Source organism: Phasianus colchicus, chromosome 2 (genome assembly GCF_987193195.1).
Source record: "Phasianus colchicus chromosome 2, bPhaCol1.hap1.1, whole genome shotgun sequence".
NCBI lineage: Eukaryota > Metazoa > Chordata > Aves > Galliformes > Phasianidae > Phasianus > Phasianus colchicus.
Genome location: NC_143437.1, coordinates 63,194,641 through 63,212,714, shown reverse-complemented (window position 1 = coordinate 63,212,714; position 18,074 = coordinate 63,194,641). Strand labels below are relative to the sequence as shown.

The window sequence follows — 18,074 nt, the reverse complement described above, 5'->3', positions numbered from 1 at the left end:
TTTGACAGTTCCCCCGCAGCACATACCTCTCAATCAGACAATGTTGTCACTCTCAAGAACAAAAAAAGAGGAAGGAAGGTGCACCTGATCCTTTCCTTACAGTTCCTGCAGTCCTTCCTCTACTGAGCTGTTATTATTTCCAAAGTAATGGGATTCACACTGAAATTTGCTACGCACATTCATACACAAATGACCCACCAATAACCAATATCAAATTATTGTTTGACGTATGGGTAGCTCAAAACTTTTTCCACTGCTACATAGCAATAGTAGAAGAAACTTAGCAAGGACAGCAGAACACTACTATTGAATGAACTCCCAGAAAGCAAGCAACATTTAAACAAAGAACATCAGGGTTTGTAAACAACCACAGCCACCTATGTAACCTTTTTGCCTTTGGCTTAATTTGAGACATCACTGATGAACATCAAGAAAAGTCTCTAACCTCTCCAGGAGGAAACTAAATCACTCTTTTTCAAGTTAAAAAAAAATTTAAAGAATATAAAACGTCTTTTTACTATTATGATTTAATGACTACTGGAAATATGTAACACCTAACCTTTCCTATTCTCTTTGTCTCATTTAACTGGTATACATGTGGGTCCACATTAGTATTTAAATTTAAATCTAATAAATTCCAATAACATATTTTTACAGGATTTCTCAGTTTGGATTTGTAGCTAAAAAAAAAAAAACCATAACAACATGAAAAAACAGAATTAGAGAAGCACTGAGTACATATAATTTCCATACTACACAGAGAGGAGTTTTTAACTGGGTTTATGACTGCCAGGTAGACATAGGAAGTTTGCACACAGCACTTACTCTTCATCATGAATTTACACCGTCATTACATGATTTCATTTTAAATTTCACAAGCTTTTTACCTCTTTCAGTGTATAGTTCTAGGTAAAAGTCAGGCAAAGTAATGAAAGATATAGATACATTTTAATTGTAAGCAAACAAACAAAAAAGAACACTGTAAAAATTACATTTTCTGTGCAGGAAATAAAATATTTCATTTTTCAAAATATGACTCTAATCCTGCATTTATGAAATGGAAGTGAAGGAAACGTAGATCAACACATCTGAAAGTCACATTGTACTTCAAAATCAAACAAAACTTAATTTCAGTTTCTACCGGTCTCCGTGGAGACTCTGGAGAACAAGACTTCGAGCTGACATGCAGACTTTTCCATGTGAAGTTCTCACACTGCAGACGTATATTATTTTTTCTGGGGTGCACCTCAGTAGAATAGGTATGTGGCAGCCTCTAATGGTAAGTATGCACGTATTTAAAAAACAATTTCTACACTAAATTGAAACTGCTAGGCACAAGCTTGTTTTATGCATTTATTTTGATAAAATAATGTCAGCCAAATGTTGCTATTTACCTTTAACAACTTAGTTCTAGGGGAACAGAGACTGAAATATCTCAGTCCAAAACCTAACAAATCCATTCTATCAATATATCAAATTTGCCATCCAAATCTTAAATTTTGCAAAAAAGTTTTATAGCTTCAGTTTCATGAGATTAATCAGTAACAATCTGAGGTTTCTTAGAAGAAACAGGAGACCACCCCAAAACGCTATGGCTGAGAAAAGCACTGCTCTCATTCCTATCAAAGTCCACCACACTCATATGAGAGCAGCTTTGAAGGATGCCCAATGGCAAAGCTCTTCCTACCTCATTAAGTGTGCCTCCTTCAAGAATTCACTCTTCTCTTGGTCTGTTGCACCCCTCTTCAAAGTCTACTCAATAGAAAGCACAAGAACACTTATGTCACCATCACTTTTAGCACATACAGGTGACATAGAAACAGCCTTAAATATATGGTATTTTCCAGCAGTTGTTACAAAGTGATAGACTCAGCTTTAAGTGACTTGCAAGAAATCCAGCAAGGAAATATCTAAATCTCTCAAAGCTTGTTTCAGTGGCATAAACCCTGAGCCAAATCTCTGCACATTCCATTCTGTTTCCAGAGGACTACACAGATGTGATTACCTTGACTGCTACTTTGGATTCCCCACTTCCATCTGCCAGGATATCTAGTGCAGTCCCTTCATATACCTCTCCAAATGCTCCACTTCCTAACAACTTATGTAGGTTCAATTTGTCCCGAGGAAAAGCTGGCAATGACTCAATCTCTGCTTGAGAAGGAAGAGTGCTGCAAAACATCAGTACTAGTCACTTGTTAATAGTTAAAAATGCTTGACATTATATAAAAATCTTCCTTATATGAATCTGATGCTATTTCTCTCATGAACTACATTTAAGGGGAGTTTGGGTGAAATCTGAATGTTTTGTAATCTCTTGGAAAACACCATGTCTCCTTCCCTCCCCCTTCGCTTGTGTTTCTTGCCAAAGTGAGCACTCAGGGTGGGCTAGAGGAAATCCAGGCCAAATTGTATACCAGGGAACTAGCTTGGAAGGGCATACTTCAGAACAGACCTGCCCTCTGAGCAGAGGCAGACCCCATCACCACATCAGGTGGTCAGGGATGAGAATGTTGATAAAAACCAATCCAGGGAAGCCCTCTTCCATGTTTGTGTACTGAAAATGCATTTCCTTCAAGGACATACCTGACAGCATAACAAGCATTGGCTAACCCCACTGTCTCAGCCATTCCCCTGAGTTGAGCTAATTCTTTATCTTCCTTGACAAGCACTATCTGCCCAGTTAAGGTTGGTTTTCTCGATTTCCATCTTTGGTGCCATACTGGAATAGAAAAGAAGACCATAAGATATTTTACTCTGAGAGCATTCCAGAAAGTGAGTAGGCTCTCAAAAGCTTCAAGGTTTGTTTTTTTGTTGTTGTTTTTCTTTTTTTTCTTTCTTTTTTTTTTTTTTTTTTGTCATTCTGTACAGCATGACCCTTTGGCAGTAAGTGTGAATGAGCCACCACCTTTTCCCACAGAAGACAGAAAACTGAGAAACTAGGCAAGCATCCACTTCTGTATGTGACAAGACCAAAACCCTAAGAGATGGTGCAATATCACATGGCAAAGATGAGGAATGAGAGGATAAGACCCTCGTATCTAAATACTTATATTACAGACTAACTTCTTCATCCTTCCTTCAGGAAAAAGGCTGAAGAGGATAAAACAAATTCTTTTGGTGAATAAACACAATACCTAATTTGTGAATTACAAGTTTTCGTAAGGATACATGAGAACATCAGAGCTCTTTCAGCATTTCTATGCTGTTTCTACAAGGAATCTACAGCAATAAATGCCTTAAGATAGAGTGAACTGTTATCCTTTCCTGGATGTTGAAAAGGTAACCATACATCTCTAGGACCTCAAAAGATGAGAGCACAGAAATTCCCTCCTGCTCCCATACTGCAGATTGCACAGCATTTCCCAAACCTGGAGGCCCATCACCTCCTGCTATCTGAAGCGCCTTGCAAACCAAGGATATGCAAAAAAAAAAAAAAAATCAATCACATACCAAAACCAAACAATATGATCATAGTCAAGCCCAGTACAACTGCTCCAATCACAGCAACAATAGCAGTGATATCTGGAGAGGTCACAGTATCTGTGAAACAGAAGGGGAAAATTGGTAAACAACTGTGCATATGAGTTGTATCAACGTAAAAGTGTTGAGCAAACCTGAAAGATCCCTTGAGTTGCCTGCCATGTAAGTGTCTTTCTCTGCACAAAGCTCTCTTGCAGGATATGTGGACACATCTATATTTGGTCAAATCAGTTCTCTTCCTCCAAGTCTCAACTGTTTACACACTGATGACCCACAGTATGTATGTAAAGGGAATGTGCCAAATGCTTGATCACTCAGGATGGGATTTTCGAAAATAACAGCAGTGTACAGACCTAGCATTCTGACTGACATCAAGTAGTAATTTTCACATCTTTATCAAGCATGGAGGTTTGCATTACTTCAAGAATCACATCATGATGCAAAGTGCTGGACCATGGAGAAAAATCAGTATAAACAAGCAGAATCAAAGTTCAGACCCACTGTTCTGTGCAAAGCAGTGGCAGTTGGGGTTACCATGTAAATGCTACCAGTAATTACCCTGCAGACATATTCTTTGTGCAACAACTTCATCATAAAATAGGTCTCTCTTCTGAAATATATATTTATTCTGAAAAAAACTTGATTAACAAAACATAAAAGTGTAGGACATACCTTTAGCCAACACAATGTCTTTGCTTGTGTCACTGTATTCACCAAGCCCCAGCATATTTGCAGCTGCTACTCTGAATTGAAAAGTTCCTTCTATGTTCTCGGCCTTCCATGTGCAAATGCTGTCACAAGAACCATTGTAAACCACCACCCATGAGGACTTCACTCTGTTGGTGTTGCCAGACTGCTTCCTACAACAGGCACAATGAAATAACCCAGGTACATTATTAATGCAGTAAGTGTTGTTCATTACTTCTCCTCCATTCTTCACTTTCACAGCTTTCTCAAAATCTCTCTGCCTGCATGAAAGCTCAATCTATTCATGGGGTTTTGGCTCTGGAGCAGAAAATTGTACCATGCCATTTCAGCAATGCCAGGAATCACACATTCTCAGTTTGGCATTGGAAATGAAATGCTAGAACATTTTAGATGTACAAAGCTGCAGCACACTTTCATCCGTGTCAGTGCACACCTTACAGCCAAGGTTTCAGAACTTCTTATTCAGCTTTCAGGAAAAAAAAAAAAAAGCAACACAACAACAGTGTTTATTTTGTGTACTGTTAGAAGTTTTTGCTTTCCTGGGTCTAGAGTAATTCAGTGGCTCTTGTGCATCAGGTTTCACAAGCTAAACAGGAAGCAAGTCATTGGCAGGGAAGACACAATTCTTTAGCTAGCCAGGTTCCCATAGTATCTGCTGACTGCTGCGTATATTTCTTCCATTCCCCATTGGACTGAGATTGATTGCTCACAATAAATCCAGAGCTGATTATTCACCAACCAGACCACACATTCAACTTGAAAGGCAATATGTGAAATATCATTTCATGTCACACAGGACTGTAATATTTCATGTGAGATGACCTTCATGAGTATGTCAATCACTCTCCCAATATGCTTCAATTAAGAAAAAAGGCCAAACACTTCTAAACCAAAAGACAAGTAAAAATTATACCTTCACGTTCACATCCCTACCATAACTGTATGAAAAATGGGTTATTTCAGAAGGCTATGCAAACATTTTCCAGAATACTATAGGTCTGACTTTACACTTTTCTGAAGGGCTTAGAGATACCTTGAGGTTCAAAGTGCAGTTCTGCATATTCTCTGCATATGTGCATTGAAGCTGCAGAAGAAAAAAATATATTTCCTTAATCTAAAAAAAGCCTCGGTGATGCAGTATGATTCCAGACATGAATATGAAGCTGGAGTCTGGAGAACATGGCAGTTAAAAGACAGTCCTGACCTGGGCCACAGCAAGTCAGTCTCAGTGTGGCTGTTGGCACGTCAAAATTATTGTGGTCTCATAGCATGAAAGTCAGTGCTGCTGTACACTCACAGAACTGTTTGGGACCTAACAGCACCAGGAAAATATTTCTGAGTGAAAACTTACATGAGTAAAGTATGCTCAACACCACAGTGCTGTGAATCTTTAACTTTTATAAGCACTAAATTGACTGAGTAAAAGGAAATATTAGATTCCCCCTATCACTGCTCATTTAAAACATCTTAGGAATATCTCAGGAAATTGAACCTCTGTCAGTTTTAAATAATGCACTAATTAAACCTTTCACTGACTGCATTAAACACACTTGGCCAAATACTGGTCAAAATAATGAGAACTTTCAAAGTCACAGCCATCAGCAACATACTCTACCCTGTCCATTCAGCACTTGTATTGCTAGTGCAGGAGTACGTGTGAAATAGCATTCAGTGGAGCCTAGTAAGTGTGACATGTGCAGTTCAAGTGATTTGTATTTGACAAATTACTATAAATATCATCTAATCTTCTCATATTTGTGAGACTACCTTATGACTCTTACTGGCAACATTATAGAGCTTTCCTTATGTCCACTGAATGCTAAGATATTTCAATATATATTTTAGCTGAGCATATTTACTAAATATTTGAAAATTCAGATTTGAATGATTTCCAAATGTTTGAGTGAACAATGTATATCCAAATATATTCCTGTATTTCAAGGATTGGTCTGGAAATGTTGTTAGTGTATATGCAATGTTTTCTAGGAATTAATGTCAAAAAATGGCTACTTATTTTACAGAAAGATGAGATCCTACGAGAAGGGCCATTTGCATCATTGACATTTCACTATTCCTATCAAAGATATACTGAAAGCCCTTGAGATCTCATATCTGTTTTTGCAAAAATGATTAGTTCTATCAGATGTACTTCAAATTGTCCAGAATCTAAACACAACCCCAATAATATTCTGAAAACTCAGAACAAGTGAAAATGAATATTCAAAGCAGAGAAAACAAAAATTGCTCGTCAGTTCAGAAATTTCATACTTTATGTCCTTTATGTCAACAAATCATGAGCCCATTTATCTCTTAATTACAACTGCAAAAGCAATTACAGAATAAGTGGAAACTGCTAATAGGAATCCCTCTTGTGATAGCAAGACACAAGGCTGATTTATCCTCCTAGACTGCACAAAAGCCCAAGCAGTGACAATTTCAGAGACAAATAACTAATTCTCAGTGATTTCCAAAACTTCCACATTGTTTTGGGCTCAAAAGGCAGCTCAGAATCATCAGAGATATTCCCTGACCTGTGGATGCATAGCACCCCGGTGCTTCCTCAGAGGGAAGTGGTTGAGTGCAACATGCTTGGCACCAGATTAGTTTACCTGTCCATGTATCTGAACAACCAAAGCCTCTAGCAAAGCCTATTCCTGCTCACCTTGTTTTTTTTTCTGCACTGCTCCCTAGGTAACAAGTACTGTCACACATTGCTTACCTGCTTTCTAAGATGTAGTAAGTGAGGTTGCTTCCATTGTCTTCAGCCTTTTCCCACTGTACAGAGTTTATAGAGTCTTCTGCTCTTTTGGGCGTTCCTGGCTTACTGGGAACACCAGCTTTGGCCAAATGGGGAAGATACAAACATTTTAAACATGTACAGCAAAACAAAAGGCTAACAGAGCAAAATTTACACTCGTATAAGAGTGGATATACAAAAGGAGCAAGGATCAGTATCAATAATACCCCATGAAAAATGAGTCTTTGGCCTGCTCTTTGTGATGGGCAAATTTCAAAATTTTTGCTCACATGCAGCTTTTCATGAGTAGTTATGAGTTAATATGGATACAGGTGTTCCATCTCAATTTCCCTCACTCTTTTCCCCATGTTCACTTGAAGTTAATCTTAATTTCTTAGTATTCTGTTACTTATTTTCCAAAAGTATTAGGTCCTGGAATAAGAAAATTACCTGTTAAATTATACAAAATATGTTTTGATGATTCATGTTCTGAAAATAGTCTTAAAATCTTGTTATCCTATGCTACGCGCTTACCTGTAGTTTTAAAGCTTGTTGGAAAGGAAGTGCTTTTCATTCCTGTAACATATACTACTGTTGCTCTTACAAGATAATTGGCAGAAGGAAGAGTTCCTGTGAGATTGCATGTGTAAACAGGGCCTATAGTGCATGTAGTGCTTGCAGGAGAAAACCAGTCACTTCTTGTTTGCCACTAGAAAAATAAAATATCATCGTGGTCAGCTTTCTTACTCTCTTGAAAATATCACAGATTATTTGTGGATATATAACCAGCTTGTTACATTTTAATATTGTAAGAGAGAGGTTATGCATGTGTTTTTTCAATCACAGGACTTTACCTTGTTAAAGACCAAGAACACAAAAACTAGTTTTTTTTTCCCCCTTTGCTTTCAGGAAACCTGCAAGTCTTGGCAACCACAAAGGACAATAGATTAAGTGATCTCTTTGCACAGCTAAAAGGAGCTTTTCCCTTGCTTAACTCTGTGCAGTTGTGTTTCTAGATCACTGTGACACAATCACGAGTTCAGTTTGCCATGATGCAGTTGAAAGGAGATGGTTTAGTGGAGTTTGCACTATGACGCTTTTTTATGGCAAGTGGGAAACATCTGGTATAGGCTTCATGGATCTGATTATCTGTATCAAGGAATCTATGCGATCTAGTTTAGCACAGGACATTTTCTGTGTATAGTTTTCTAAACATTAAAACCTGAAGCTCCCGTCCTTGCTGCTGTCACTGCTGCACTTATCTCTGCAGTCTACACTGTCGGACCTGTTTTTCCATCCAGCATTTTCTCTTAACTACTATCATAGGAAAATAAAATTCAGATACCAGGTTGTAGCTGACATTTAATGCCAAATATCCTTTTCTTTATTTTCTTTTGCAGAGTGGACGTACAGTTCACAGTTAACAGACAGACTGGGGGAGGGCAGTGAGGAAAGAGGGAGGGAACTATACTGAAACAGGAGACCCAGGAGGAATTCTGGTGGGGTCATCCAGGATGTCCTTTGGCACTGTGGAGTATTAAATGCTACAGCTGCACTCCTCCTTGTTCCTGGCAAATGCTGCCTCCATCCTGCTTCTTCTGAGTCACTAAGACTGACATCACTGTGCCCAAATTAACCACTGAGATTCTTCATATATACCCTGCCATGCTGTCTTGCTCACCAGGATAGAACTGGGTTAAGTTTAATCTGATATGGAAAAAAATTAAGTATTTTTACCTTACGCAGCTCAAACCAGAAGCTGGTTCCATTGATGTGCAGAGGAGCTCTCCATTCTAGCTGGAAACTGGTATTTCTGGGGATTATTTTGGAAGGTGAAAGTGGAGACTCAAAAGTTTTTGCAGTAACAGGGACACTTTCAGAAAACCAGTTCTCATTGGGATGAAAAGCAAGAACCTAGTAAGGAAACAGATGAACTGTACAGTACAAGACCAGGTAGAACAGGTGGCTTTAGAGTGTTTGGAAGGATAGCCATTTTAAAACAAGGTAATATTCAGGCAATCCAGGATGAAATATTTTGTGCTTCAGTGTTACATATCTTCAGGATGGATGTCAGTGGTTTCTGCAGTCCCCCTACTCATAAAATCTTTTCAGTTTCATCTTTCTCACTAAAACTCTTCTCCTTTTAGACCCTTCCTAAATGCCACAGATTCTTACACCAGTATGCAGACATTACATCACATGCTGGATTGTGTTTCAAAATCACAAAAACACGATATCAGATACTTTTTGTTGTTTTATTGGACTTTTTTTTTTTTACTGAAGAAAAAAAATATTAAAGGAAAAAAAAAGCCATTCGTAAAACGGCTAAGCCCACTATTCATATAATAAAAGAGTTCCCTTTCATTGAAATTTTCAGAGCTTTTGCTCCTAAGATAAAACTTCATCTATTGGCTATGACTCATTTCACTCACACAGCCCTGTTTATTACACCACATTGAGTGCTTCAGAATTAGGTGGACTCCTTGCAGAAAGGAGGTTTCCCATCTGTTGATCCTCCTTCAGCATGTATCAGGGCAACCACAGCAAGACTATAGCAGAAATTCCTATTTAGTCTTGATGTCAGTGATATGCTCCCACAACAGAAACTATTTCAGTTAAAGGATTTCATCTGAAAAACTCATATGGGAATAAACTGTGATGTTTGATTTTCCTTAATGAGAAGACTAGAGGACTGAGAGAAATCTGTCAAGTTTTGAACTTATATTTTCAAAATAGACATACATATTTACAGAGGAGCGGTCTGAAAACTTACAGGTTAATGAACAAACAGGTAGTGGTTATACTGCTTGTGATTATACCTTGAACAAATTGTTTGTTCCAGACTGGAGATCACTGACAGTCCATGAAAGTGTCCCATTTGGAAATTCACTTTTTCTCAAGGGAGCTTCTGGGAACAAAGACAATAAATTGACAGAGACTTGATAGCGGATGGATTCTAGAGGTCCATTTGGCTCCAGAGGCTCACTCCAAGATATGTTGATAGTTGTGTCAGACAAAACCACTGCCTTAATGGAATCAACTCCCTCTGGTACTGGAAGAGAAATTAAAATGAATCTACTTTTGGTATGGATCTCACTGTTTTGTTCTTTTTTATTTGACTGATTTTTAGACAAATAAAATGTCATAGAGGAAGGAAAAACAAGTTATGAATACAGTAGTATTCTTGGCTATTGTACTATGCATGCAGGCAAAAACATAGCTGGTGTCCTATAAGTTTACAGTCATATCGTAGAACTCCTGCTTCTCTTATCATTTTCAGATTTGAGTGCAGTAAGACGATAACTTGGATATGCACTAAAAAAAATGCCTATGCTCTTTTCCAACTGGAAAGAAGAAATCCTCAAATTTGACTATGTATTGCAATATTTTTTGAAAGATACATTCAAAGATTAATTAAATCATTCAGGTTGGGCTCTATGAATTGAGCAGTTCCAATACAATGTAAAGCTGATTTATTTTTTATCTGATCTAAAAATTAGATTTCTTTTATAAAGTTATTTTGAAACACTTCATACTTAAATCTCTAGAAAAATTAAGTTTCTGCATAGCTTCCGTGTATTCTCCTTTCTTTAAAAGAAATCATTAAACTCAGGATTTCTCACATAACACATGAGGTTGGCCTTTGACCTAAATTCACCTAAGATGTCCCTCTGTTACTGGTAAGCAAAGAGAAGATAGTTATCAAGATAGTAAAACATCTCATACTCACGTAATGTATTAAGCTTCCTAAACTTTGGAGATGTACTACATTCAATTTCGGTGGTGAATAGAAATACTGTATTCTGGACTGCCAGTCAAATGGACCAGTAGGTAATTTACAAAAGAAAAAAATATTTGAAAACTCGTTGTGTAAGCAGGATTGAATTGAAAGGATTGTTAGAAAAAACACAACCCCCTCAAGTTCTTTTTTCCATAAATTCATATATTCTTCAGTTCTTTGTTTTGGTCCAGTTCAGAATCTCACAATTAAAGAGATTCATTTTGTTTACTTTGAGAGTTGTTTCTAGATTCCAAGAACAAAGTTAGATGTGTTCACCAAGACAGCTTGTTATGCAGGCTCTGCAGAAGAGGAAGCTAGCTGAGGACTCCCGAGCATTTCTTGCTATCATTTACAATTTTTTTAGAAATACATACTCTGTCTAAGCTATGTAAGCGAGAAACTTGGCTTGTTGGTCTATTTTCCATGCCAGCAGATTTCTCACTAGCTCTTTTGTAAAAAATAAACTCTTCCTTTGGATCTCTGTGACCACAAATTGAACTGGTACGTGGAATGCCCCAACTCTGTGTTAAACATTCTTTCTTTCCAATTGAACTGTCCAGATACATAAAAAGTTAAAAGTTGTTACACTATCTAGATTCCCAAAATTTCAGAATGAAGAGAACATAATCTCTAATTTATGCATTAGCAGCAAGAACTGCAGGTTATTTCAGTGAAATGTGCAGAAGCTAAGCTAGCAAGGAAGGCAAATGTCTCGTTTCACTAGCTAAAAGATATGTGGAGGAAGAGTGACACTCTGTGGCAAGAGGAATGCATTTATTTTTCCAAGTTGTACTTTTTTCATTTCTTCTATTTTCCTATTTGTTAGAAAGTACAGATTACTCCAAGCTTCTTTCATTTCATTACAGAATTGAGGGAAAGAGAGGGAATGTACACTGCTTCTGAGGTGTGAAATAGCATAGACACTTCAAGAGCCTCTAGTAGCATCTGATTACAATTTAAACTAGCAGTTACATTCATGAAATTGAGAACACAAGTGCTGGGACACAAACACATTCTAGTCACGGTTGGAAAATTTTCAACAAATTGTGAAAAGCTCTAAATGTTGATGAAAATATCTGTTAAACTGCTCAGGATTTGGGATTTCTTTTTCTCTTTTTTTTTTTTTTTTTCATTATTATCATTTATTTTCTATTTTCTATTTTCTTTTTCAGACTTCATTTGCTTTGGTCACAGTGTTTTGTTTTGCCCAACTGAAAAAGTTTGTTTTGAGTTTCATGTTTCACTTGACTTGAGCCTGAAAAATTCCATTTCAGTGGAGCAATCCAGTCTCTCATTTCATATTCAACATTCAAGTTCCTCCACGGAAAGGGTGTACATTGCTGCAGGTTGGCTCAGTTTACCACACAAAGAAGCAAGAGTGTGAATTCCTGCCACATCCCAATAGTATCCAATCTTACTCAATCAGCAAGTCGTATGAATTTTGCAGTACAGACACGGATTCCCATGCACAGAATTGAACTTGACTTCTTATAGGTCAGCTTTTCTTATCTTCTGCGACATACTCCTTAGGAATATGCTCAAAAAATACATAGATCTACATAGGACAAGAACCTATTTGCTCAGTGCTGCAGACAGTGAAAAATCTGTTTAAGTGGTAAAAAATACAGCAGGGCAGAGAGAACCCAAATAGAGGTAAAGAGAGAGAAAGGGAAACTTTTGGATTCTTGCTATGGTATGCACAGGTCTAACTGCATGTCACAAGAATATACCTGTAGTTGTGTAGTCTGTGCAGCTACATATCACCTATTACCAGCCCTGCTGTAGAAAGGTTAAGTGAGTGAATACTTAAGAATCAAGTGCTGCTGTGTCTCTCCACTTCATTCACTTGCCTTCTCTCAGAGCAGAACTGCTCCAACCCTGTGGGACAGGATCCAGGCAGGAAAAGTAGTGAAGGTAGGTCTACAGCATGTCTGTAACACAGTGAGTTCAGCAGCAAGCATCCCTAGGTACTCTCTCCCAATTCCTTCCAGTAAAATACAAATGGACTGCTATCCAGGCTTGGCTATAACTCTGCTTCTGTCACATGGACATTATCAGAGGTGTCTGATGGATCTTCAGGGGATGAGTTTTTGCGTGTTAAGTTGCCCCTGGGCAGTGACACCAAGCACAATAAATGGAGCAGAGCTGCAGAGCCAATCTGCCACAACAGAAGAGCAATTAAGTTGCACCACGGTAAGTTTAGGTTGGATATCAGGAAATACTTCTTTACAGGAAGGGTTGTTAAGCACTGGAGTAGGCTCCCCAGGGAGATGGTCGAGTCATCATCCCTGGATGTGTTTAAAAGCTGTTTGGATTTGGTGCTCAGGGACATGATTTAGCAGAGGGTTGTTAGAGTTAGGGTAGTATGGTTAGGTCATGGTTGGACTCGATGATCTTTAAGTTTTTTTCCAGCCTGAGTGATTCTATGACTCTATTCTATGATTCTATGATTCTAATAAAGTGCTATGCTTACTACAGAGAATGGATAGATCTTTGTTATTGTTTTCCCTGTTTTCATCAAATGAGGTCAGCAGTATCACTCCGGTAACAACAAAATTATCTGAAGAGCATTAAGAAGACAGCTCCTCATGAAGAAGGATGTGAGACAGACATCCACACACATACACACGCATGCAAAACAAGAAAACATTACTGAGCAAGGTACTTCCGTTGGGTCAGGCTGCAGCGTAAGACAACATATACAAAGGCATAGCATATATCTTCAGATGCTGCGCTTCTTTCTGGGACTTGAGTGTTTCAGAAAAACTGGGGACTGTACCTGTCCCACAGTGCAAATAGGGAGAGTGATACATGGAGTGGGCTGAAGCATTTTCCTAATTAATTGTCCTAACTAAGGACAAGACTATTTCAGACAAGTAGTGTTCTCAAAAAGTAAGGAAAGTACAAACTCTATTTCCCTATAAATCCCAGTTACCCTTTAGGCATTTGAGGAAAGCTTTTGGGTTGTTTTGATTTCAAGGCAGATGGGGCCAAGACTCCCAAATATATTAAAGTGCAGCAGAGTTGATTTTCCTCCCTATGGTATACCCCAAATTTCATCAGTTTCATGAGCAGTCAGTAAGGTAGTTAGGGTACTCAAGCACCAGATCTATGTTCAGCAACGGGATCTCCAGAATAAGGTGGAGAGGACAACTGTGAAGGTAAAGGGCAGAGGATAAATGGAAGAAAACAAGGAGAAGACAAAGTAAGATACATCCTAGTTGTGAGGCAAAATTTTCTCCTGTTACACACAGTTGAATAATTAGCATGTGCTCAGTAGTCATAGGTCCTCCATAATGTAATGTGGCCACAAGTCATCAGCAGAACTGTTACAGAAATTCCTCATTTCCTGTTCTAGAAAATGTGCCCCAAATAAAACAAGTGTATTTAATATGACCGAGTTATCTAAGAGAGCACTGAAGAGACAGATGATTTTTTTTCTTTACAATTTAACATCAGAAAGGAAAACCTGCAAAGCCACACACCCAAAACAGGAAGTAGAGATATTAACCCGGACACATTTCTTGAGCATCATCTGGTAATACAACACACACACACACACATACAGTGTGAGATGAATACTGGCTTTATAAATCAGTCTTGCTACAGAAGCACAGGCCCAGCTGTGAAATAACAAAGAATCATACTGAATAATAATAAGCTAAATCCTAATGAGTTATCTCTCTGCCTTAATTGATACAGTGAATGTTCAAGGCAAAAGCACTATTCCTGGCCTTCTTGTTCTAATATGGAAGGGACTGAGAAGGACATATCAAGATTATTAAAACAAACAGAAAATACGCTATTGGTACTCAAAGAGAAATAAAAATAAAGTACTGTCTCTTCAGCCAGATTCATAATAAATCATATCTATACTACCCTAAGAAACAGTAATTATGAGAACACTATCAGGTCAAGGGAAAAAAATGTTGCCTAAATCATACACATTTAAACATATATAATCACACATCCATGCTAACACAATTTATTTAAAATGTGGTCCAAGGCAAAAACTGCAACTGAGTCATTTTTATGCATAGTTTATCTTTCCTCAGGAAGCCAGTGAGTGAAAGCATTAAACATACATATTTCTTTTGACTCTTACAGATTCACCAGGTTTGGTCATTGGATTCTTGTGAACATCTACACAGGTTACAATTTGAGCAGAAAATTTCACTACTTCCTGACTTGCTACCCAAACATTTCTTTAACTGAGATGAGAATTATGTTCAAAACCAGAATAAAATGTGAAACAAACCTCCACATAGAGTTGTGCCAATTGTCTCCCCACCTAGAGCCAGATGGTTTTGATCTGAATAGTAGTTTTTCACCGCAACTTGTATGGCGTAGCTCGAAAATGGTTTTAGGTTGTTTATGACAGCAATAGGTTCCTGAATTTCCTGTAATTTTAAATCAGATAATAAACTTGTATTCTTGGAAAGTACTTACATGTAACACCAATCACCTGTCCATTAAATTAGTAATTAGGTGTACAATAATGTTTTGTTCAGTGACTGGTGCTTGAATAAGAAATGGCAAAGTTTAAAAAGAATTACAGAAAAAAAAAATTCCTAAGGCAAGCAGAGCTACCACAAAGTGCATAAAATCAAGATTTACTGTTGTTGAACATGCTGAAGATTTATTTAAACATTTTAAAATATATTTATTTAATAACAACTTTAACGTTGTTATTTTTTACGTCTCTTTTTTCAAGTAGAAACTGGAGATCCACTGCAACCGGATTTTAGCAAGGACAAGTTGAAACATAGATGAGTACTTGTGCAAGGAAAAGCTAAGGAATCCCCCACTTAGCAAAATACCAATCACAAACAAGAATTAGTATGGGATTTGCGGAAGTAGAAAAATTCCTTGACAGAAAGTTACAGAATGGTTTATAAAATAATTAGAAGTAATATCACATTCTGTTAGATGTGGTTGCACATGCCTTTTTTTTCCAAAATAGACATACCAAAGTTTTTTGCTGTAGAGTAGAGAAATGGTAGGTCAAGTTCTCGTGGTTGTTAGTCATTTCTCTGAAAAATACCAGATATGTTGGTGTAGGCTGGGATATTCTGGGGCATAGCTGCTGTGTTGTGACAGATGGTAAGCTTAACGTAAAACTAGTGTTTGTTGTATCAAGGATAGTAGGTTTCTCAGTGTCTAGTAATGGAGTCAGGCACCTCTTATCTAGGAAAGACATTAACAAATGAAAAAAAAAGCAGTTACTGTTGGACCAATCCAAATGTGCATGGGATTCTATCACTGTTCATCTGAGAAAATAATAATCACAAAACCTTTTCCACAAATAGAAACAGAATAGAATACCACTTGGATATAGTACATTTGTTAGTTGCATAGATTAAAATAATAGCAATTAAATGTTATCTCATTTTCTTCCAAACAGTTTTTTACTTGTAAAGTCCATGGTAACAACAGAGAATGGGGAGACAAGATTTGGAAGAGAAGTAGTAGTCTTTATGGAGAAAACAATAGAATACCTTGTAATAATATAAAAGAAGTAACAAAATAAAAACCCTTGTCACTTGATGAACTTTTAAAAAACAACTTAAAAATTTACTAAATGGACTTGCTACCAGGAAGGAAATGATGGTGCAAGAACAATTGTTTGCCCTTAGGCAAGAACAATTGACCTCATTGTCAAGACTTTTTCTCCCTGTCACTCCTACCAAAAGCAGGTTCATGCTCATAAGGGAAGGAGAATAAGAAAGACTATTTGGTAGAAATAAATGTAAGGTTCATTCTTTGACAGTGTATAGTTTCTTAGAGTAGTAAAACTCTCACGGGAAAAATCCAAGGTGGAATAAAGAACTGAGTCATTTTCATAACTGAAGATTCTGTCAGGCAATTCCATAGAAACATGCTTACACTGAGAAAAAAATTCCTTTGCTACATATTCAGTCCCCTTCCTCCTAACCCTGAAGAGAAATCATCCTCTCACAGAACCTGTGACAGGACAATAATTTTCACTGAGTGCTTCTGATGTGTTAAATGATCAACTGACATCGTGTCTCTAGATGGCAATTAAATAGGTTAGAATGAAAAGAAACTAGCTGTACTACCTGCACACATCAGTAAGGCAATAAAAAGCTTGTCAGTCAATCCAGATGGTCTTTGCAAACATCACTTTTTCAGTACCAAGTAGAAAATAAAATTGTTTTTTTCTTATTTTAAAATTTTAATTTTCTTTTCTCTTAAACTTGTGCAAATAATTCTGTCCAAAGTTTTTCTCTTATTTTGTTGCTTTGTTTGTTTGCTTTCTTCGTTAAATGCCAAATCTTTTTATTCCACTATAAATATAAATATAAATATAAATATAAATATAAATATAAATATAAATATAAATATATATATATATATATATATATTTTTTTTTTTTCAGAAGCCATCGTTAATGAGAATAACTCTGTGGAGATCTCTGGGTAGAAACAGTCCCATTGGACCAAATACCAGCTGTTCCCTTTCTGCATCAGCTAAGCCTGGATTTCTTTAAATAAGCTGTATCTCTGGTTCAGTCTGTACCAGGGCCAAGCCAGGATCCTGCATCCATGCCAAGCCCACACAGACTTCATGGGATTAAATTTGCCCAAAGTACTGATAAGAATAGCCTGGGCTCTGGTCAGAGCAGCTGTGGGCAGGAGAAACGTTGCTGGCTGCCCAGAAACAGCATGAAATGTTTCATTCTATAGAACTCCATCCCATTAAAATATCCTCTTGTATATTTGCTAATTTTTAATGTAAAAATAAATAAATTATTTTTTAATATATTAATTGCGCTAATAGCTGTTCTAAATCTTTGTACTTACAAATATAATCTCTATAGGTACCATGAATCCTGGAATTGCATTAAAAATAATTTTTCCTTCATTCATTACATTCTATCATTTTTTCTTTAAAACAAAGCAAAAAAGAAGTAGTAAGTGAAGCCTGAGTCTACTAGCATGTAAGCTGGAATTGCCTCTCAGGCATTATTTTATAAATCACTTTAATAAGCAGAGCTCTTATCCGTTCATCTTTGGAAGAACACATATTTTTTTCAGCTTTGCATACTTGTGAACAACAGCAGAATTCTGTATCGTGACAAAGATCATTACTAAACTCTTGCAGCACCTCGTGACAACTGATCATCTTCAGGACAGAATGGTTGCTCTTTTTCAGTGCTTCAGGGTTCACCACCTTTCTCAAATCTCCAGGCTCAACACAACTTTTAAAATAAGTATTTTCCTTTCATTTCTCTCCTGATCCATTAAACCACATACAATAATCACCATCATGTCCTTCCATGCAACACTTAGTTAATCCTTATTTCCATCTTTTTAAAAATACAAATACACATAGCATGATCTACAT

The 18,074-nt window shown here is 37.1% G+C and overlaps 1 protein-coding gene across 1 annotated transcript in view; it reads right to left on the bottom strand.

The window, feature by feature from the left end:
• ROS1 (ROS proto-oncogene 1, receptor tyrosine kinase) overlaps positions 1-18,074 on the bottom strand; it is a 71,133-nt gene that overhangs the window by 17,775 nt on the left and 35,284 nt on the right. The window contains exons 28-38 of the mRNA XM_031611160.2: positions 15,676-15,893; positions 14,965-15,106; positions 9,745-9,977; positions 8,663-8,839; positions 7,460-7,634; positions 6,908-7,025; positions 4,153-4,340; positions 3,451-3,540; positions 2,584-2,719; positions 2,006-2,168; positions 1,688-1,752 (exon numbers count right to left, since the gene is read on the bottom strand). Of these exons, the coding sequence (XP_031467020.2) occupies positions 1,688-1,752; positions 2,006-2,168; positions 2,584-2,719; positions 3,451-3,540; positions 4,153-4,340; positions 6,908-7,025; positions 7,460-7,634; positions 8,663-8,839; positions 9,745-9,977; positions 14,965-15,106; positions 15,676-15,893 (1,705 nt within the window). The remainder of the gene's footprint in view (positions 1-1,687; positions 1,753-2,005; positions 2,169-2,583; positions 2,720-3,450; positions 3,541-4,152; positions 4,341-6,907; positions 7,026-7,459; positions 7,635-8,662; positions 8,840-9,744; positions 9,978-14,964; positions 15,107-15,675; positions 15,894-18,074) is intronic.